At 56.1% G+C, this 19,877-nt stretch overlaps 8 protein-coding genes across 8 annotated transcripts; 2 read left to right on the forward strand and 6 right to left on the reverse strand.

Moving 5' to 3' along the window:
• Positions 1–98: 98 nt before the first annotated feature.
• On the reverse strand, positions 99–1,968 carry SCHCODRAFT_02769051 (uncharacterized protein). Its single transcript, XM_003035375.2, has 4 exons — positions 1,801–1,968; positions 1,201–1,748; positions 918–1,149; positions 99–869 (listed from the first exon to the last, which is right to left on the reverse strand). Exons 1-4 carry the CDS (start codon positions 1,939–1,941, stop codon positions 195–197), a joined length of 1,596 nt encoding a protein of 531 aa, XP_003035421.2. The 5' UTR covers positions 1,942–1,968; the 3' UTR covers positions 99–194.
• A 181-nt stretch (positions 1,969–2,149) lies between these two features.
• Positions 2,150–3,959, reverse strand: SCHCODRAFT_02604687 (uncharacterized protein). The gene is made up of 4 exons (XM_050344120.1): positions 3,761–3,959; positions 3,183–3,709; positions 2,907–3,135; positions 2,150–2,853 (listed from the first exon to the last, which is right to left on the reverse strand). Exons 1-4 carry the CDS (start codon positions 3,863–3,865, stop codon positions 2,203–2,205), a joined length of 1,512 nt encoding a protein of 503 aa, XP_050202672.1. The 5' UTR covers positions 3,866–3,959; the 3' UTR covers positions 2,150–2,202.
• Positions 3,960–4,120: 161 nt separating this feature from the next.
• Positions 4,121–5,704, reverse strand: SCHCODRAFT_02604689 (single hybrid motif-containing protein). The gene is made up of 5 exons (XM_003035374.2): positions 5,230–5,704; positions 5,118–5,180; positions 4,701–5,069; positions 4,560–4,626; positions 4,121–4,504 (listed from the first exon to the last, which is right to left on the reverse strand). The coding sequence occupies exons 1-5, from the start codon at positions 5,533–5,535 to the stop codon at positions 4,446–4,448; spliced, it is 864 nt and encodes a 287-aa protein (XP_003035420.1). The 5' UTR covers positions 5,536–5,704; the 3' UTR covers positions 4,121–4,445.
• Positions 5,705–6,401: 697 nt separating this feature from the next.
• Positions 6,402–8,340, reverse strand: SCHCODRAFT_02604699 (NAD(P)-binding protein). The gene is made up of 6 exons (XM_003035373.3): positions 7,728–8,340; positions 7,482–7,671; positions 7,221–7,421; positions 7,132–7,160; positions 6,757–7,076; positions 6,402–6,705 (listed from the first exon to the last, which is right to left on the reverse strand). The coding sequence occupies exons 1-6, from the start codon at positions 7,936–7,938 to the stop codon at positions 6,628–6,630; spliced, it is 1,029 nt and encodes a 342-aa protein (XP_003035419.1). The 5' UTR covers positions 7,939–8,340; the 3' UTR covers positions 6,402–6,627.
• A 157-nt stretch (positions 8,341–8,497) lies between these two features.
• SCHCODRAFT_01187583 (uncharacterized protein) lies at positions 8,498–11,810 on the forward strand (the record flags this gene model as incomplete). The annotated part of the gene is made up of 5 exons (XM_003036182.3): positions 8,498–8,566; positions 8,634–9,968; positions 10,278–10,382; positions 10,443–10,544; positions 10,770–11,810. Exons 1-5 carry the CDS (start codon positions 8,552–8,554, stop codon positions 11,808–11,810), a joined length of 2,598 nt encoding a protein of 865 aa, XP_003036228.2. The 5' UTR covers positions 8,498–8,551.
• SCHCODRAFT_02604710 (glycosyltransferase family 15 protein) lies at positions 11,642–13,935 on the reverse strand. The gene is made up of 11 exons (XM_003035372.2): positions 13,637–13,935; positions 13,214–13,587; positions 13,025–13,164; positions 12,958–12,967; positions 12,871–12,901; positions 12,769–12,821; positions 12,649–12,722; positions 12,441–12,596; positions 12,292–12,392; positions 12,068–12,239; positions 11,642–12,017 (listed from the first exon to the last, which is right to left on the reverse strand). Exons 1-11 carry the CDS (start codon positions 13,688–13,690, stop codon positions 11,926–11,928), a joined length of 1,257 nt encoding a protein of 418 aa, XP_003035418.1. The 5' UTR covers positions 13,691–13,935; the 3' UTR covers positions 11,642–11,925.
• Positions 13,936–14,044: 109 nt separating this feature from the next.
• Positions 14,045–15,801, forward strand: SCHCODRAFT_02523570 (uncharacterized protein). Its single transcript, XM_003036181.3, has 2 exons — positions 14,045–14,225; positions 14,281–15,801. The coding sequence occupies exons 1-2, from the start codon at positions 14,154–14,156 to the stop codon at positions 15,733–15,735; spliced, it is 1,527 nt and encodes a 508-aa protein (XP_003036227.1). The 5' UTR covers positions 14,045–14,153; the 3' UTR covers positions 15,736–15,801.
• Positions 15,716–19,442, reverse strand: SCHCODRAFT_02604713 (glycoside hydrolase family 29 protein). The gene is made up of 17 exons (XM_050344121.1): positions 19,217–19,442; positions 18,830–19,169; positions 18,517–18,770; positions 17,860–18,457; positions 17,777–17,803; positions 17,703–17,711; positions 17,382–17,645; positions 17,258–17,307; positions 17,139–17,202; positions 17,070–17,088; positions 16,881–17,012; positions 16,736–16,828; positions 16,565–16,683; positions 16,449–16,510; positions 16,351–16,401; positions 16,258–16,290; positions 15,716–16,201 (listed from the first exon to the last, which is right to left on the reverse strand). Exons 2-17 carry the CDS (start codon positions 19,037–19,039, stop codon positions 15,808–15,810), a joined length of 2,379 nt encoding a protein of 792 aa, XP_050202673.1. The 5' UTR covers positions 19,040–19,169; positions 19,217–19,442; the 3' UTR covers positions 15,716–15,807.
• Between the last annotated feature and the right edge of the window lie 435 nt (positions 19,443–19,877).

Raw genomic sequence — 19,877 nt, forward strand, 5'->3', positions numbered from 1 at the left:
GATCACCGATCATTTTGAGAGTTTAGTTGCCGAATGTGGACCCACAACTGACAATTACCCGCAAGGAAAAAGTACGGTCAAGCACCGAAGCGGCGAGTGTGGAACGGAAGACTGTACGCCATCGCAAAAAAATATGTGAAGTCGGTGGTACAGCACAACGAGTAGGTCGTATGTATCCGTTATATTCATTCAAGCTACGAGGCCTTACTTACACTGCGAGCGCACGGGGCAAGGTAGTCGAAGACCGACAAGTTCAATTCGCCATCGACGTTATCGGCGGCGCAAAGCCGTCCGGAAACTGGGCAAAAGTCGATCGACTGAGGCACCCACTCGAAGCGGAACTCGTCGTCTTCGTAGTCCAAGAGCGTGACAGCCACGTCTATCCCCCGCGCGTCCTTCCCAAACCGGCGATCTGACATGTGCAAGTTGATCTTCGCGTCTCTTCCTGGCTGCTCGGGATCGTCGTCGAACAGGCCAGTACAGTGGCTGCCCGTGAAAACGCCGTCTTCGCATACGTGCAGGCGAGGAAGGTAGGACCACTCCAGCCACTCTGCTTCGTAGTCCGGGATGGCCTTGAACCTCGCTACTTCGCGGGGCAACGGCATCGGTTGTGAGTCCCCTGGAAGAGCAAAACGCCTAACCACACCCGCGCGATAGTCATAGAAGTGCTCCTGGCCGTTCCCAAAGTAAGCCCCGTAGCTGCCAGCAGGCCGCATCGAGCGAGGCAATGGAATAGTGAGGGTGAAGGCGGTCTTTACGTCGGCGAGGCCCGTGATGCCTGTAGAGGTTGGCTCCAGTACTGGTAATTCATAGCCAATAGTGCCAAAACTTGGGATGCATAGTATGACGGTGTCTCGCGCCAGTACGACCTGAGGCTGCGTTAGTCTGAGTGGGGCGAGGTTTGGTAGCATACGCACCAGATTATTCAGAGAAGCACTGCGTGACTGCCATCGGGCGGCGCGTCCGCTGGCAAAATTCCAGACTCCCACAACCCCATTCTCGGAAGTGAAGCAGACACGATTTCCCTCGACGTTGCAAATGCGGAAGGGGGAAGGATCCGGTATCGTCAGCTGTGCGATCTGACGACCTGCTGGTGCACTGGCTATATCCACAACCTTGTAGATCGCAATAGCGCCATGGTTTGTGGATCTGCAAATCATCTGTGAACTTGAATGGAAGGAGTCCAAAGAACAAACCTACACTGGGGATTGCTGAACCGAGATGTACAGCAGCAGATCGCCCATAGGTCCACTCGCTGACCAGTTGTCCACACGCCACGTAGTATCATCATTCGTCGGAATGTTAAGCAGGTCCGATTTACGCAGAGTAAAGACTGGACGCGCATTGATTACGGAGTCAGGGTGATAGCCAAGATCGACGATATGAATGGCTCTATCCGTCTTGATAACGACGTAGCGTCCTCCTGGCAGCAAGATTACATCGGGAGGGTGTATCGCGAGCGACGTGGCCCCGATCTCAAGGGGAAACACGCGGCGTGCAACGGGCAGTAGTTTGGGCAGGGAGGGCGTATCGGGGGTAGTCTCGTGGTCGCCGAGGATGCGTACTCCTTGCTGTCTGACCATCCTGGAGAATTCGATAGGACCGAATATTGCGTGCTCAATCTCGGTGTCCGACATGTTGCTGAGAGGGAAGGTAGGTGGGAAGACATCGTTCCTGTTGACAGCCGCTCGCAGCGCGTTGATCCAGATGATACGCTGGAGCGTCAAGTCGCGAAGGTATTTGCATACCTGAGAAAGCTCAGGTTTCTCAGTCTCGGGCATGAAGAAATTCGCGACGCACCGTACGCAAGCGGAGGATGTCGAGGGGATGCGTAAAGCGAAGGATTCTGATAAGGACTTCCTGCGGCAGACCAAGGAATCCCCCCTCGCGGGGAAGAGCACCAGGCTCGAAAGTCATTACGGCGTGGTCGCTCATGTTCATTGAATGGACGGGCTAAGTGTCGAGCGCCGTTCCCGGTACAAGATTGCCCACTTCACAGCTGGCGAGAGGGTAGAGGCTGTCGTCAAGATGGCGGTCTGGTTTGATTCTCGCCCATCGGGCTGGCAACCGCACCACGTGCCACCCCTGAAAAGGACCCACAATTGTGCTCTTGCCGACCTACATACCTACAAGAGACAAAAGACAGAAGAAGGATGTGATGTCGGTCGCCTTGAAATCACATTGACTACTCAAGAGATACATTCATCCCCTTCCTGGGTACGGAGTGATGTAATCGAAGACCGAGAGCCGATTCCCATCGAAGTTGGCCGCACAAAGGCGTCCGCTCAGGGGGCAGAAGTCGATCAAGTCCGTGCGCCATCCGCGCTGATACCAAGGGTCGTAGCAGTCCGTGAGAGTCACAGAGGCGTTGATAGGCTGCTCGTCCGGACTTGGCCGCCTACTCGACAGATGAAGACTGACGCGCGCGGCGTCGCCTGGCGGGTCGGACTCGGAAAGCCCCGGGCAGTGTATGCCCGTGTACACGCCCTCGTCGCCAACATGGAGGTGGGGGAGGCGTAGTATGTCGATGATCTCCGCGGGGTACTCCTCGTGCGCGCGGAACTGCGAGACCTGAACGGGGGTTGTACCTGCGCTGGGCGCATTGGGCGCTGAGTCCGGGAAAACGTAGCGGGTCACTAGACCTTGGTCCTCTTGCACGTCGAAGAACCGGTCCTTCCCTCGCCTATACGAAGCGACCGTACTCCCCACTTGGAATATGATATTCATGGGGAGGAACGCGTGCTCTTCCAAAACGCTGAGACCCGCGTGCACAGGCTGAAGCCGAGGAATCTCGTAGATGACGAGTCCGCGATGAAAGCTTGCGCAAAAAGCGGAATCGCCAAAAAGTATGCACTGCGAGCGTGCATTTAGTGATTGCTTGCCAGGTCTGAACGTGGAAGTCGTACTGTCTGTTGCAAAGACTCGGTTCGCCACAAGCTTATGCTGTTGTCGGCATAGTCCCAGACTCCGACCAAGCACTCCGAGGCGGTGAATGCCAGGCGGGTTCCCTCCACGCTCTTGATGTGAACGGACGACATCTCTGGATAGAGCGTCAGATGCGCCAACTGCTGGCCTCGGGGACTGCTGGCTATGTCGCTGATCTTGTAAACAACGATAGAGGCTGGTCTTGTGGTCCTGGAGATATCATGAGAGCCAGCACGGAAAGAAGGGTAAGTACGAACCCTGGATACGGAGTCACTGATATGAACAACAACAACACGTCGGTTGACTCTCCGTCCACTTCCCACTCTACGTGTGGGACTTCACACCACGTATTCTCCACGCCTTGCGCAATGTTCTCCAGCTGCGTCCAGCGAAGCGTGAAGATGGGCCGGGTGCGAACATTGGGACGCGGTCCGTAGCCGATGTCGAAGATACGGAGGACCTTCTGCATGGCCGCGACTACGTATCGTCCACCGGGAAGTAGATGCACACTTTGGTATGAATGGTTGCCGAGGTCATCTTCGTTGTCCCAAAGGGTTGAAATGAACTGCGCGGTCGGCGCGACCTTCTGGTCAGGCAGTGTGTCGGCGCGCCGTACGAGATTGAAGAACTTCCGGGGCGCAAAGACGGCGTGCGTGAGTTCAGAGAGCGACATTTTCTCTAGAGGGAACGACGGTGGGAAGACGTTGTTGTCGTCGATCACCTGTTGAAGCGCATGGATCCAGACGACGCGGTGCATAGTCGCATCGCGGAAGTGCCGGCATGCCTGTAGCTCGCGTGAGCACGCATGGAGAGACAGATACATGTTGAGACGCACACGGCGGAAGGTCAGTATTTCCCATGGGGTCAGGTAGTGCAGGACGTTGATGAGAATGTCCGTAGGAAGGAGTGCGGTCGCCGCGTTATGCGTCTGCGCTGCCATCACAGCGTTAAGTTGTCCAGCGCTGTTATGCTAGCTGTATTTGTGGAATAGGAGACAGGACGTTGGACGTCTCCGCGACCTGCGTAGAGTACAAGGACAAGATCAAACGTTGACCAAAAACGTAACAATGGGCTAGACATTAGCGCGGCCGAAGCGGACCGCCGCCCGAAAAATCACATGCAATGACAAGCAAGCGCCCACAAGCCAGAGTTGAACTTCGACTAGACGTCCTTTTGCATCGCAACACCTGACGGATTTTCCAAGCAAAACCCAAGATTGATTTTGTTCCCCTACAAGAGCACATAGCCCACTACATGGCACAGTGCCTCTAGATATAACGATAACTCGGCCGGCGTATGGTACAGATTACTGTTAATGGTCGTGACGGAAAGACGGACGAGGATGAAGCGTATGGTACAATGGTGAGACGACAGAACACAAAGATGAGAGGAACGAGGGTGAGGAAGTCAGGATGAAAGCAAAAAACTAGGACAAGGGTAAAGAGCCGGGGCAATCCTTCGAGGACGAGAGCTTGATAGGGAACATAAATATGTCGCGAGTCAAGCAGGTCAACTGCCCTTCAGAGGAGACCCTCGAAATAGTCGCCGCTGGCAGCTGACTGGGGTGTACGCGCCGCACCTTCGAAGTTAAATCAGTGTCAGGTCGAAGATAAGCATAACGCAGTGCTACATACCATTGCCCTGCGTCTTCTGTGCCGCGAGGTTGGACACGATGAGGCGCCGGAGGGAGACACCATCCATCTGTGCCACATGCATCAGCAACTGACCTACACACCCCTCTGCGATAGAGGAGGGAGTACGGCACGCTAACTCACCTGGAACTGCGGAGAAGCGCCGCTCTCAGACACGGTGCGCTGATGGTGCGTCCGACCCGGCGGTTTAGCGCTAGGGCTAGGGGAGTATGTAGCGGACGTGGACATAGCCCGCGCGGACCCCGCAGTCTCTAGTGTAGCCGCAGGTGACCGAAGCACGGCCGAGTGCAGGGGTTGCGAAGAGCGTTCGATGGTAGCCGAGCGAGGGGCCGGAGACAAGTGGGGGTGGCTGGGGACCTCGATCCGAGGAGGCCGCGAGCGAGTAGAGACTTGCACGCGGGCGCGGGGGAACATCTTAGCGAGCTCGTCGGCGTCCTTGGCGACGAGAGCTACCGGTTGGGCCACCTTAATGTGTCGGGTTCCGCTAGGACACTGTACGCGAGTTAGCGAGCTGTCTGGATGGGTGAAAACACGACGCACCAAGATCCTACCCAGGTAGCCTGGGTTAAGCGCCTCCACATCGACGGTGTACATTTCCGACTCCTGAAGATCATGAGCGTCGTCGTGGTGCACGATGATGGATGACTCGTACAATGCGCAGCAGGACGTCCCCTGCAGCGAAGGCTTCCCCCTCCTTCTTGCACCACTCGACGATCGATCCCTCCTGCATGAAGGGGGACATCGCGGGCATCATGATGGCGCTCTGCACCCCGGCTGGCGGCAGTCCAGTGCCCATCAGCGTCGACGTCGACGCAGGCCGCGCCGCGACCCCCACCCTCGCGCATGGCAGTGACGGAGACGAGGCCGCAACCAGCGACGAGCGTCGGAGGCGGGAGGCGCCCTTCAAGGAGCCAGTGCGGGCGAGAGAGCTGAAGGAGCGCGAGACGGCGACGGACATGTTGGCGTTGGCCTGCAACACGGGCGATGGGTGTTGCGGCGTGATTTATATAGGTCTAGCGGGCTGCTGGTATGTCGTCGAGGGCGGCGTTGGCGACGAACTGCGGTGCTGGGGAGGCAACGAGCTTGGCGGCAACATCGAAGGAGCGCCAATCCACGTCTGAGTCCTTATATCGCCTCGGAGTCAGAAGCGCACGTCCCATCAAATGCGGGGCAACAGGGGCGTGGGAAAGTAATGCCAAGCCCTTCGGACTTGGTTCTGATTCCTGCAAGCCCGCGCGCGGCGTTTGAGCGTATACTCGACGCTAACCGGCAGGGTCTTTGGCTCCTACGCTCATGAAGAGCACTAGACGTGTGCCTCTGCTACGCCTTCGACGTGCCAAGAGCGAGATAAGTCGTGCTTGTCGACCAGGAGCAAGCGTCGGTCATGCCCATGCTCGAGGATAACAGACGCTAAATTGAACGCAGGTCAACTGCGGTCGGGAGGTGCCTCGACCGTCCATCCCGCGCCTCGACTGAAGGCACAGTTCACGCCATTTTTAGAGGACATCTGGTCTCCGATCGCTCACCTTTCCTTCCCAGCTCGATACTACCACGCACGTCGTGCAACTTGATCTCAACCTTGTTCGTCGAATCAGTGCTTTGCAGACGCACTAAGCATGGTCTGGGAGACATCACTATCAGCCTTCGTCGATAAAATGGACAGCGGATTGCTCACCAATCGACAGCCGCAATGGGCCACAATGAACAGGTGCCCGATGCGGAAGCCCGCATCCTCCGCGGCGTCCCCGACCTCAGACTCACTGCGTACCGGCTTGCGGCGCTTCGTTATGCCACTGTGTTGCCGTTCGCAGCTGTTTGTGAGGCCAGAGCCGGTATGTTGATTCTGGACGCGGTCGTGTAGGTCATGTGCCAGTCGGACAGAGCAGCATACCCGTAGAAACACGGGACAATAACAGTCAGTCCGTCATAACGAACGCCGGCTTCGTGCAGCCACGGGAACAGATGGAGAAACACGCTGCTCATGAGAAGGGAAGCGATACAGGTGGACAAGTCCTCGAGGTAGCACATACAGATACGACAAACACAAAGTTCAGACGTCCAATGAATATTCCTTGACGATTTGGCCGATCTTCGGATCGACCTTTTCGCCAACAGCCACGATTTCTCGCTGGAAGATCGTCAGAAAGCGGACCTCTCGCCTGAAAAGGATACTACTCACCCAAACCCTATCCTGTGCGATTCTCCCTTCCTCGCTCAGCACGAAGTCCGAAGGCTCAACTACAGCGTTCCGGCTGATATACTGCCCGCGCAACGATCCCGCCTGCTCGCTGCCAGCGAGTGCCGCCCACACAAGCTCACGGCTGCCAACTTCGGCGGAGACGCTGAGCAAGGCCTGCCGCACGCGTATTCCCCAGGGAAGGTCGGCGTTGCGTGTGAGGTTCGTTGTGCAGAGGCCGGGGTTGACGGCGTTGACAATGATGGTGGGGTGCGTGGCCCGGAGGCGCTCATTAAGGGCGCGGGTGAAGAGGATGTTGAACACTGGACCAACGCGTAAGTCTAGACACGCGGCAGGGAGACGGAAAACGAGATGTACACTTTGTCTCCCAGTAGCGATTGATAGGGCTGCGAGCGCACAAATTAGTACATTCCTTTGGCTCAACCATGGAAATGAAATGGACCCACTTGAACGTTTCCAAGTCCGACAGTGCCTTCAGCAATCCAGGCTGATCTGTAATCTCCTTCCCCCACCGCGCGGCCCAGAAATGAACGGCGCTGGCAACAATCACCGTGCGCGGAATCGTATGCCTCTCGCGCGAGGTCTTGATCATCAAAGGCAGGAGCAGCAGCGCGAGGATGGACGACGCGATGACATTGACTTGTATCCTGCGGAAGTCGGTCAGAAATCTGATGCGGAGATATGGCCACCACAGCTGAAGAACTTACGCTTGCTCCCACCCGTCCACTGTCGCGGCGCGCTTCGGCCCATTTGAGACGAGGCCCGCGTTCAGGACTAGGAGGTCAAGGCGGTCGACCTTCGCCTCCAACTCGGCCGCGAATTTCGCGGTCGAGGCGAAATCTGCGAGGTCCACGAGCATCAGCTCCGTGTTCTTCAAGCCCGTCTCCTTCTGTACGCCTGGAAAAGTGTGCATAAGCACGCGCTGGGAAACGCGAACAGGAGATTGGACGTACGCTCGACCGCTTCAGTGCCACGCTCCTTGCTACGGCACGCCATGACCACGCGCGCCGCGCCCATAGTAGAGAAGTGCTTCGCCGCCTCGTAGCCAAGTCCTACATTCGCGCCAACGACCACTGCTGTTTGTCCGGAAAGGTCCTTCTGGTACGCCGCCGCGTGGTAGCCGAGCTGATCAGCGAGGAACATCGATGTTGTGTACTTTCCCATGACTGTCAAGAGGTGCGATGGAGCTACGAGATGTAGGATGAGACTTTTGGAGTGACGGGGCCCTTGTTATATACGCTGGGTCAACGCGGTTCAGTCTCCTGATCTGTGGGTATGCCGGCCGGATGACAGCCGCATGTATACAGTTTATTGAGCTTCTCGTGGGATAAGCGAGGTTTACGGGCGCAAGCGAGGTCTATGAGGGGGAATCATCCCTGAGATAACTTCGGCGACTATAGTATGCTTCGCCTTGGGGCGGCAGATATGGCGAGACCCGCAGATTCAGATGGTCGTGCGGATGCGGTCCGTTGAGAATTTTCGTACGACAGTGCACAGGGGGCCAATTGTGGAGGCGGAATCATATTTCAGGGCGCTGCATAGCTGACGAGACGCGTAGGAGGCAAGAGACAGGCTAATTTTCAACCGGCTTGGAAGACCAACGTGAGTCATCAACTTGACACGTGGTACCCACGCGTAGGAACTTGAGGGCAGGCTGCTATGATCTCGATTATGTGAACGTCGGCGCTTGCAATTGCTTCCTACGCAGTACCTCACGCGTATTCTGCAAGTGCTTCGCGGGCCTTCTTCCTATCATCTAACTCCGTAGAAGCTTTGAATGGATCAGACTATGGTAAGTGCTGCTCGAACGGAATCTCGCTCGAGGCACCTGTCACTGCATCCGCCGACGCGTTTAACAGGATCTATCCGCCCCGATCCAGAACTTACCCTCCGAATTGCTAATCGAGATCTTCTGGCACTGCACCTCAGAAGCGATCTCGTCCGCTATGAAGATTCTTCACGTCTGCTCGCAATGGCGTTCGATCGCGCTAAACGCGCCGGTGCTCTGGACAAATTTGTCGCTCCTCCGTCGGCAGGTGTCCTCTCCCAAGCACGTTCCTCACGTCGTCGACTGGTTCACAAGAGCGCAACCACTTCCCGTCGATGTTCACGTGCAGTCTCGCCAGCATCCGGAATTCAGGTTCGACCATAGACCTGAGGACGCTATTGTCCGCGGCCTGCTCGCCTCCAGCGGCTACAGTGTACATCCCGCATCGCAGATACGGGAGATCTATGTCTTTGCGGACCCAAGGGACTTCGTCAACATCGTGCACGGACTTCCCAACAATGCCTTTGCGCAGCTACGCCGCCTGGAAATTGAGTGCGATTATAGCAATATAGTCATCGACCAGCTCGTCGATCAGCCTATCACAGCATTCAGGGACTGCCCTCAGCTATCGCACGTCAGCTTAATGGGCCTGTGGTGCCTTACAAGGGAACCACTGTCTTTCCTACTTCCCCTTCCCTGGTCGCAACTCACCTACCTGCGGTTGAGTCGGTGTAATTACACCCACAGGGTTATCGATATCCTGACCCAGTGCACCGACCTCCAGCGCGCAGATCTTGAGGGGACTATCCACCATCGTGGCGCAGAGGCGTCAGACGTAGTCCGTGTCATCGACCACTGGTCCCTCGCGTCTCTTGAAGTGACGACTGCCACAGATGAATGGCCAGCGGACCTCTTCCGCATCGTCAGATACCCCATGCTGCATGAATTAACGCTGGCATTCCAAACCTGGGGTTATGCATGGGGCCGCGACACAGAGTGGGATCTTGTATGCCAGGCAGTCCCTCAGTTCCCTGCACTCTCGAAGTTTACACTGCGCGGCGTGTACACTCGCTTTGCTGAAGCCGACATCATGAATCTTCTCGTGGCCCTTCCTCCAACACTGCAATCCATTCGCTTTGACAACTGTCTCCTACAAACGGAACTCTTTGTCCACTTCCGAGTCGACGATGATAACGCTTGCCTGCCATCTCTCAATACTCTCATCTTCAGCAACATCAATTTCGAAGAGTCATCAACCTGGGATGGCGCATTGTTGGAGGAGGAACTGTGCGGGATGGTGGAGTCGCGCGTCTGCTACGACAAAGTAGAGCGCCTGCGCACCTTCGAGGTGACCTTCTCCCCGAGCGAAAAATGGGTGTTGGGCCCCAGTGCTTGCGAGAGACTGCGCTCGCTTGAAGGGCTGGAGGTTCGCTTACCAAGACACGCATAATGGACGAGCTTGAGTACCTACAGCATCTTGGAATCCGCGCAGCGCAGAATATGTACCCATCATGGGAAAAAGTCGGTGACATTGCTTGCTACAAAAATCGCTTCGTACTATATGTAGCATACTACTACCTTGTGCTCGGCACGTTTTCTTGGTCCTGGAATCGATGCGTCCGTTTGAAGTGGTCAAAAACTGAAGGGGAGCTTGACAATGTGGGTCCAACGCGTGACTAGCACTTTAGGGCCGGCTGCGTCATGACGGTCGCTAAATCGGTCTGTACCCGGACAGTACCCTACCACCAGCAGCGGTCCTCGTACGTACCTTGACAAGGGTTTTGGGAACCATCTTCATCTCGACACTCAAGTCTGCGTACGAGCGAAGGCAGAGCTCATGGTAAGCGAACGTCTATACTCCTGATGCCGAAGCCAGCTCATCTGCCAACTCATTCACTAGGATTTGTCTGCTCCGATCCATTGCCTACCTCCCGAGCTCATGGTCGACATTTTCCGATATCACACGCTGGAGGCGATCTCGTCGGCTATGAGAATTGTTCACGTCTGTTCGCGATGGCGCGCGATCGCACTGAATGTGCCGGAACTTTGGACGACTTTATCGCTCTTGCGTTCTCAGGCATTGTCTCCCGAGCATATGCCTCATGTCGCTAATTGGTTCAGAAGAGCGCAACCGCTCACTGTTGATCTCTACGTGCAGGACTTCGGACATCCGGCATATACGCCTTATAGCGCGCATGAGGGAGTCATCGCTCCCGGCCTCCTTTAGGGTCCTATTGACGATTCTGGCGACGTGCGTCCTGCGTCGCAGGTCCGAAAGCTCTTTGTCAACGGATACCCTGCGGATATGGCGAGCATGTTCGACGGACTTCCCGAGGATGCTTTCCCGCGGCTGCAATCCTTGTCCATCACCGAGTCATGTAGCTATGAGGTTGACGAGCAGCTGGCTGAGCAGACCATCTCTGCATTCAAGCGTTGTCCACTCTTGACGGATGTTACCATTCAGATGATGTACCGCCTTACAAGGGAATCACTGTCGTCTTGGTTGCCCCTTCCGTGGTCGCAAGTTACCACTCTACGCCTGGAGGGCTGTCTTGCTAGCCATAGAATTGTCGATGTCCTGCTCCAGTGCAAAAGCCTATGGCTCGCCGTCATCCAAGGGACCATCAGTGGTGGTGAAGGTCTGCCCGTTGCGCCCGGTTACATAGACCTTCCCCGCCTCCACTATCTCGAGGTGCAGTTTGATGAGCTCCAATGGCCCACAAACCTCTTCCGCGTACTGAGGTACCCTGCGGTGGAAAGGTTGACACTGCACTTTCGGAGCGACCACTACCTATGGGCATGGGGAATACAGCGGCAGGACCTACTACTAGCGGCGCCCCAGTTCCCCGCGCTCTGGAAGTTGACGCTGCGCGGCGCGGATATCCACAGCGACGAAGACGATCTCATGGCATTCCTCGCAGCCCTTCCTCGGACCATGCGATTCCTCCGCTTCATCGAGTGCCTCATATGGCCAGCCTTATTTGAGCGCATCCGGGTCGACGACGGTGTCGCCCCCGCCCTACCAAATCTGACAGAATTGGTATTCACCGACATCGAGGTGCGCGAAGCCGACTTATTAGAGGCCGGCGAGGTGGACCCAGAGGGGAAGTTGTGCCGGATGGTGAAATCGCGCGTCCGTTCCGACAAGGTGGAGTGCTTGCGCGCCTTCGAATTCTCCTACCGAGCCGAGCAACGGTTGGCCCCCGATACATACAGGAAGCTGCGTTCCTTGGAGGGGCTAGAGGTCCGGTTGCCAAAGGATAAGTGAAGTCCCGGGAGTCATGTGCGCGATGTAGAGTCCAGTTTATTGTAGTTGGGAAAAGGAAAGCAAGCACCATTACAATACAAATAACTTACTCGTACAATATGTCGCGGGTTACCAGCTACCACTCGGGCACGGCGATCTCTTGTCTATCCAGCCCGTTCGTACGCACGAAGTGATCCCACTGCGCTTTGCACGAGCCCCCGGAGTAGTCTACGCACTTATCAATCCTTGAAGTCTTCTCAAGTGTTCAAATCGCTTACCGAACTCCTTGAGGTAGTCGCAGGAGCAGTTGCCGGCGTCGTACGTCGAGCGGTCAAGTGGACAGTGTCGCCAGTCGTCGTGCTGGTAGCCGATGGGGTCGAAGAAGTGAAGTTGCGAGGCGTTGAGGAAGAGAGAGACCGCTATAGAGTGCACGGGTGCGTCGCCCCAGCGCTACGAACGGTGGTCAGGCATAGCGACGGCGCAATCGATCGAGTGAACCTACCTCGTAGTAGTAGCCGCCCGACCTGTCGAGGAAGTCGAAGTACTCCGAGTACGCGTCGCCGCGGAAGAAATCCATATCGGCGATCTCGAAATTGGACCAGACTGTCGAAGGGATGAGGGCGAGCTTCGAAGGCGCGACGGAGAACGTACAGTGGCACCCGTTGTAGTTCCGGCCGGCGTCGTTGGAGATAAAGTCGATGGCGTTGTCCTGCGCGACGTACTCTGGATGCCGGTCCGTGAACGCAGTGACCGTGTCCCACAAGGTGGGAATCGTCGCGCGAATCTCGTGCACCGCGAGGGTGAAGCCTGAGACTAGGTCAGCTGACCGTCGACGGCGGGCCATGGCGCGAGAGCGTACCGTATGTCTTGTTGTGCTCCTGCATGTAGATGAAGGGGTCGTTGTGGATGTCGCAGAGGAAGTGAACGTCGGGCCTGGACACCAGATAAGAAGGCGAAGGTCTAGTCGGCAGGAACCTACTCGATTCGCCAGTAGTACTTGTACTTCTGCATGAGTGGATGTCGATGGAAGAACTGGAAGCGGGTAAGCGACAAATGAGCAGCAAAACGACGATGTGCATACCCCGGAGTTAAAACGGCACATGTTGCGATAGCTGGACCAGATGCGTAAGGACACGGAGCAGTCATAGGGATGATACTACATGCTCACGTTACATCCCCTGAGAGATGCGGAAAGTGAGTCCTTGACGAAAGACTGCAGAACAAGGCGAACGTACCTCCGTACTTGACACCGTCCTCAACCATCTTCGCTCGTGACGCAGAGGCCTTTCCCTCGTCGATCCAGTCCGGCTGAACCCAGTCCGCCGAAGGGATAAGCCCGAACTCTACCAGGGAAGGTGTAGCATTGGCGATCGCTCTGGCAAAGAGATCAGTCGAGATGGGAAGGTTACTAGCAAGAGACGCACGATCGGAAGTCCGTCGTAAACTCCTTGTCGTTCAAAAGCACGTAAGGGTAATGGAATCGCGCGTTGAAGCGCTGCTCGATCTCTTGGATGCTATTGGCGACGCCTTCGAGATCGGAGTTGCGTGCGAGAATGACGAAGGTCGCGTTGGCGAGCCGGGGCTGCCCGTCACCACCGGATGTAGGAGAGACGGATGGACGGGAGCTGTCCTGTGCGATCGAGTGCGCGACTTCGGACGCGACCTTCGCGCTCTCCACAATCTTCCCCGCACCCGCAGGAGGCGCCCCGTGGGGCAGATCGTGCTGACCAGCATCGAAGGGGCCCGGCGCGTCCCGATACGAGTCGCTGAAGACGGTCAAAAGGGCGAAGAAAGAAAGCTTTGATGTTCTTTAGCATCGCGGACGGGGGTTTGATTGTTCAACGCACGAGAATGACGGAAACGAGCAGGAGAATGGCCCGCAGACGCTTAGCAGCGCTCATTGTGGCGACCGATACATATAGACAGAGGCGGAGGTGGAAGCAGAGTACAAAAGAGCACGCCGCTGCCCAGCGCTTAGCAGATGATGGCGACGGTGTTCGCAGCAGTTCTAAAGCTCGGCATCGTGACCCGCCATGCGCCGAAGCCTTGGCGTCTCCGTCTCAACCATCCTAGCTAGGGTGAAAGGGAGTGACCTTCGCGAGAGACCACACGCTGTATTAAGCAAGGCAGCGACGGTGAAGCGCGCTCATATGTTGTGCTCATCGCGGCGAACGACGAGGCGCTTGGACCAAATTAAATACAAATTTCGGCCATTGCCGAGAAAGCATGAGGCCGCAGGCGCCTTTGTCGAATACACCCTGTCTCGTACTCCCAGCATCGTTGTTTCCTCAGTCGGCACGCCCCCCCCCCAACGGATCTAATTCTACCACGCAACAATTGAGAGGTGTACGACACGCAACTACCATGGAATATTACCAAGCAAATTCCAGAGAAATGCTCAGCGTCAGCGACACTGCTCAGCTGGAACACGCCGAGGTTCGCATCATGCTACCACCAGCAGTTCGACTGTAAAGGCTGACCATGGCTACAGGGGACTGATGCTCCACTCATGCTACTTCGGTCAAGCGAGAATCATGCTGACCAATGGCCCGGGCAGCACGACGTGGTTTCGATACAGTCCCTTCCCCCAGAGCTGCTCAGGGAAGTATTCTCAAGCTACATCACACTCTCTTACGACCCTTTCTGCCTGGCGCATGTATGTCGACTGTGGCGTCAAGTGACTTTCGCATCGCCTGAGCTCTGGGTGTACCTTTATGTCCCTTACCTGCCCCCTGCCTTGGGACATCGGCAAGCGAACTACGTGGACGTATGGAGGCAGTGGCTATCACGCTGCTCTGAAAGCTGGCCTGTTCGTCTCGAATTCAGTGTGGACGGCGGCGGGGTGCAACAGCCGAGGTCCTGCCTCTCGCCTTACCTGGTCGATGTTCTGCGACCGCACGCCGCCATCATCACGTCCCTTCGCCTGACCCTTGACCCTACCGACGCAAGTGGCGATATCCTTGCTATGCCCGCTGGGTCCTTTCCCAGTCTCAGGTCGCTCTGTCTCTGGTTCAGTGCCGAGGACTTCCCAGACCAATCACTACCTCACGGTGATCCCAGTATCACATTCACCGATGCGCCGGGGCTGCACACACTAGAGCTCAGCTCTGTGGTCAAGCTTTGGCCGAATCCACAGAAGTTCGTCCAGTTGAACTGGTCCCTCCTCACGTCACTCGATATTCGGTGGATGTCGTTTGACGATGACGCGACTGTCCATCTGCTGTTGAAGTGCCCAAATCTTGAGCATCTGGAGGTCTACGTCGACCCTGCTTGGCCATATGATTATCCAACAAACGAACGGATCAAGCGTGTCACCTTCCCTCGGCTGCGCGACATCTACCTTATGGTAGATTCGGAGCTGTACGGCAGCGACGAACCCTTCTTCGAGTGCTTTCACTGCCCTGATCTTCGAAAACTCAAGGTCGAATACATCTTCCCGCGATGCGACTGTGGCGTTCTCTTCAACCGGGGATTTCAAAGACTGTCGCTGGGAAGCCTGAGCGAGCTCGTCCTGAAAGGGGTCGACGAGAGCTCCGGGCGGCTGCTGTACGCGCTGAAATACATGCCTGCGCTACAGACGCTGAGCGTGACCAGGTCATTCGTTTTCACCCCAGTCTTCTACGAGCGACTGGCGGAGTTGCCGATCAGACTGGTTCCTCGGCTTCGTTCGCTCACAGTCTCCCTGCCTCGGGGCGAAGAGGACTTCGACCGCCTTCAGGACGGCATTATAGCGATGCTGCTGTCTCGGTGGAAGATTCATGACGAGGGCTCTGACAGACTGTACAACGTCTGCATTGGGTCTGGTCATGAGTTCAGGGATCATACCGCTCTTCTAGAAGACCTCCAACGCATTGGAATGAGTGTGAAGCTGTACCCTATGCATGAAGCAGCTACTACCTCTGAGTCTGATTCGGACGACGACATGGACCTCGACGAGTCGGACTGAATGCTGCGCAGCGCCTTTTGGTCTAATGAATAGCGTTACCTTTCTCTGGTTGATAGTGTACACATACAACAGTCACTTGTACTCGACCTTGAAAGCCCACGCGTACCGTATCCGATCCAGTACATCCTCCTTGAATGCAATAGACAATATGCCATCCTCGATCGCCCATTCCAGCTCGCTGTCATCGGCACCTAGCAAAGTGACTGTGTCGCCCTCCTTGATCGGCACAGGCGCACGAACGCGCAGAAATTCGCCATCAGGGCGCTCAACGGCGATGATATAGAACGCGTCGACAGTGGTGGTGAATCGCACATCGATGAAGTCGACGCCAGGTGTCGCAGAGGTCTGCACGAACCACGGCCTCGTGCCGTATATCGCCTCTCCTGAATGCGCTAGCCACGCGCCAATCTCGCGTAGCGGTTCGACCTCCTCGTCGACGATGGTGCCGTTGGCCATAGGCCCGATGCTGACGTAGAGGTCGGTCATGATCAGTGCACTCGCGCAGGACCTGATGGAACGTACTCGAGCAGGTAGTTGCCTCCTTTGGAGACGATACTAGAAGAATAAGAATTGTCAGTAAGCAGGGACTGGGCGACATTTCAGCATGGAACCTACTCGATGAGCTGAGGAACGAGCGTCGAGGCGTTCGCATAGCCGTCGGAAGGTCTAGAGGAAATTAAGCACACCGTTGCTGTGGTCGTTTCCATACGTACGTGTCCGAGTTATACCCATAAGAAAACGGATCGATGCCTGCGCTGGACTCCCACTTCTGCGACTTCAGGGGCAAGCTGTAAGCAATGGGCGAGGTCGCTTTGGAAACTGTACTCACCAGCTGCGCGCTGAACGTCGCGTACTCCGGCGTCACGAAGTCAGTCTGATTTGAGCCGCACCGGTTGTTGCGCACGACCAGCCGGTCCTGAGCGGCGGCGTAGTTGTACCAATCGGCAGCTGGGATGGAACTAAGTCGCTGTTCCCTCCCTCATGCAAGGTTCAAGCTGACCGATTCTCGGAAAGGCACTCGCGCCATCCGCATCGCACCACAAAATGTCCGTGTCGTACTTGTAAAACAATTGCTCTAACTGTGGCCGCTGAACTGCACGATCGTCAAGTGTGAGCTTTCGTCGTAAAGGTGAATCAAGGCGTACCGCCCTCTGTAAACTCGTCGACCGGGATATACCCCGTGTATGGGTCGCAGCACTCGCCCGTAAATGCGTTGAGCGCAGGTTGGCCAGGGAACTTGGTCCGACCGTACGGCGCGTAGTCGGGGTGATACCATTCTGAATGAGATTTCGTCAGCCTCGTGGATCTCTTCGGGTGAGCAGAGAGCTTCGTACCGGGGAAGCTAAAGTAGGTCTAGGCGGGAAACTTAGCATCTACTTGAAAGGGAGATACATGTATCGCACCCCACGCCGCATATCCGGCTGTCTTGCCTTCGCGCTTGCGAAGAGATCGCCCACGATGTCGCGCCTATACGACCTCGTAGTAAGCGTCGGAATGGTATCGGATGATGAGCAAGACTCACTTTGGCCCCATCAACAGCGCGCTTCGGTTCGTCGAGTTCCCCGCGTCGAACTGTGAAGATCATGGCGGTGAGCTATTAAACCAGACACCCACTACTTTTCACTCCAAAATAGCACCGCACTCACCAGCGTAAACCCCTCATGATGCTTCGACGTCAGCACAAAATACCGCGCACCGGCCTCCGCAAACAGATCGACCCAATCATCAGGATTCCACTCCGAGGTGTCCCACTGGTCGATGAAGTCGTCGTACACGACGTCTTGGCCGTACGTCTCGAGGTGGTGCGTCCAGGTAGGGGAGGAGGCGTTTGGCGGGACGTGGAGCTGCCAGTTGTACCATTCGGCGTATTGGACGCCGGTGGGGGCCCAGGCGGGGACGCTGTAGACACCCTGGAGGAATCCTTTGGGTCAGAGCACAAGCAGACACGAAGCAGCAAGAAGGCCTACCCAGTGGATCTGGAAGGCGACGATCGCAAGATTGAGCACTATCAAAACAATGACAAGCCATTGGGCCGACATACAAAAATCCCGAACTTGGCGTCGTCGAACTGCGTTTGCCTATATTCAATCCCCTCCCTGAGCGGAGCCGAACATTGTTACTCACCCATTCTGGGCTCTCGTGCGTCCCCAAGCTGTCGTCGTTCGCCTGCCACTGAGGAATTCCTGCAGTAATCGTCCATCCTTCGGCGTTTGCTATCTCCACCTGCGCCCCAGATGCCGCATCTTGCACTACGACATTCGCATTGACCTCCGAGCCTACTTCCACGCTGTCCTTCAGCTTGACGCCGACCTTTAACAACACCTGATCGTTTGAGCGCAGCCGCTGGAACGTGGCAGGAACAACCGTCTCAAGCGCATCGGACTCGATGGACACGTTATGCCGAGAGGTGATCCACTGCGAGACGTCCCCGCTCAGCGACGCTAGATTATCAAGCAGAACTTCAATCTGCTGGACATCGAACATGTCGATCCACTTCGTCGTCGAGCGTACGTGCTGCACGCTGAGTGCGGGACCGTCCGCCCGCGACGCGGCTTCCTGCAGGGTGATTGCGAACCAGTTGATGTATGTAGTGTTCGCTGGGAGGGTGATAGAAGTGAGCGGCCGATCGCTGGGGAGGCGAGTCGTGACGTAGTGGATGTGCGTGATGTTGTGGTCAATGGTGGTGTTGTAGTCGAGACTCGCGTTTGCGTAGTGCCATGGGCTGATGGTGAGCTTTATGATGAGCTCTAGCCTGATATCATGGAGAGAGAAGGTACCTACGTGTGGATGGGGCCGTCGAAGGGCGAATCTGAGTACCAGGGCGCTACGATGATACCGACAACATCCTCGGAGCCATCCGTAAAATGTAGCGTGAGATTACCTGCACGAGCCTGTGCGTAGGAAGAAGGCGGCCAGGTGCTTGTCGCGACGGCATGGAAGGAGTGGTAGGATGCATTGGAGTAGAGCACTACGTCCTGAGAGTCGGAGCGTACTGCATCGTACGCATCGGCGTCCCGGAAGGGCGGCAGATTGAACTAAAAGTCTATAAGTTGTATGCACAACAATATTCAACCTATGGAGTAAACCAACTTACCTCAATCCCGCGATAAGCAGAAGACGGTTCGCTGGGCAAGTATTCCGCAGGATAAGCGCGACCACTGCCGTCAAAATCTGCAGAGGCGCTATCAGTGCCATTAGAGGCAGCCTTGATGTTGTATAGATTATCCAAGCTGATCTGGGAGAACGATGCGCTGGCAACGCTCGCAAGAAAAGAGAGCGAAACCAGAGGGATCCGCGAGTGCATCGTTGCTGCGATGGAAGATTCTTGGGTGCAGGTAGCAAGCGGTCCAAGAGCAAGCAGTCAGCCTTACCGAACTACGGGCCGTCCGAAGTCATGAGCTATGGGAAGGTCCTTCTACAGCCTTGTGCGTCGACTTCTCAGTGAGCATCACATGAGCGAGTGTGAGAGCGAGCAAATCACCTGGTTCCCAGCAGCTATCAAGCAAGCACTTGAAGGTCAAAATCCACGTTTCCGAAGATGAACTCCTTTAGATCTTTTGGCCTGCATACTTGGGTGCGGCATGACGCTTATTCGCAATAGCGGACTCGACTTTAAGGTAAATTCATGCGTATCGAATCAAACAGTGAGTAGCATTCGCCAGGAAGAGATGAGAAGGAGAATCAATGGCAAGGAGCGTTTGCGTATCATCCGTGCCTCTGCAGTAGATAACTTTCTCGACGACTTGTTCGGTGTCGGGTGATGGCTCGAGACGAGCTGATTCTGTTTGGCTTTGCTTGCCAGCGTTGCCTGAAGTGGACTCGGTCCGGTCGCCGACACGGCGTCACGTGTCACTTTTTCCTGCTCTTGACCTTCATCTGGACGGATTTCCTCCAGCGTTTTCCCCTTCATTCCCGCAACCCAAGGACACAGATAATCGGAAGCTTGTGTACAGCGCGATATCCCAGAATTCATTGTGCGTCTGTCAATTGGTCAGGCGACTCCAGAGTCCTGTAACGCACCGATGGCGGCCCGACGTACTCCCCGACCATGCAATCGCTACGGGCAGGAACGTAAAGACGTCGTCCCAGCAACTCTCTCGATGATTACTCGTGCCTGGAGCCCCCGAGGCGCACACTTACCA

Source organism: Schizophyllum commune (genome assembly GCF_000143185.2).
Source record: "Schizophyllum commune H4-8 unplaced genomic scaffold SCHCOscaffold_1, whole genome shotgun sequence".
In the NCBI taxonomy this organism is placed as follows: Eukaryota; Fungi; Basidiomycota; class Agaricomycetes; order Agaricales; family Schizophyllaceae; genus Schizophyllum; species Schizophyllum commune.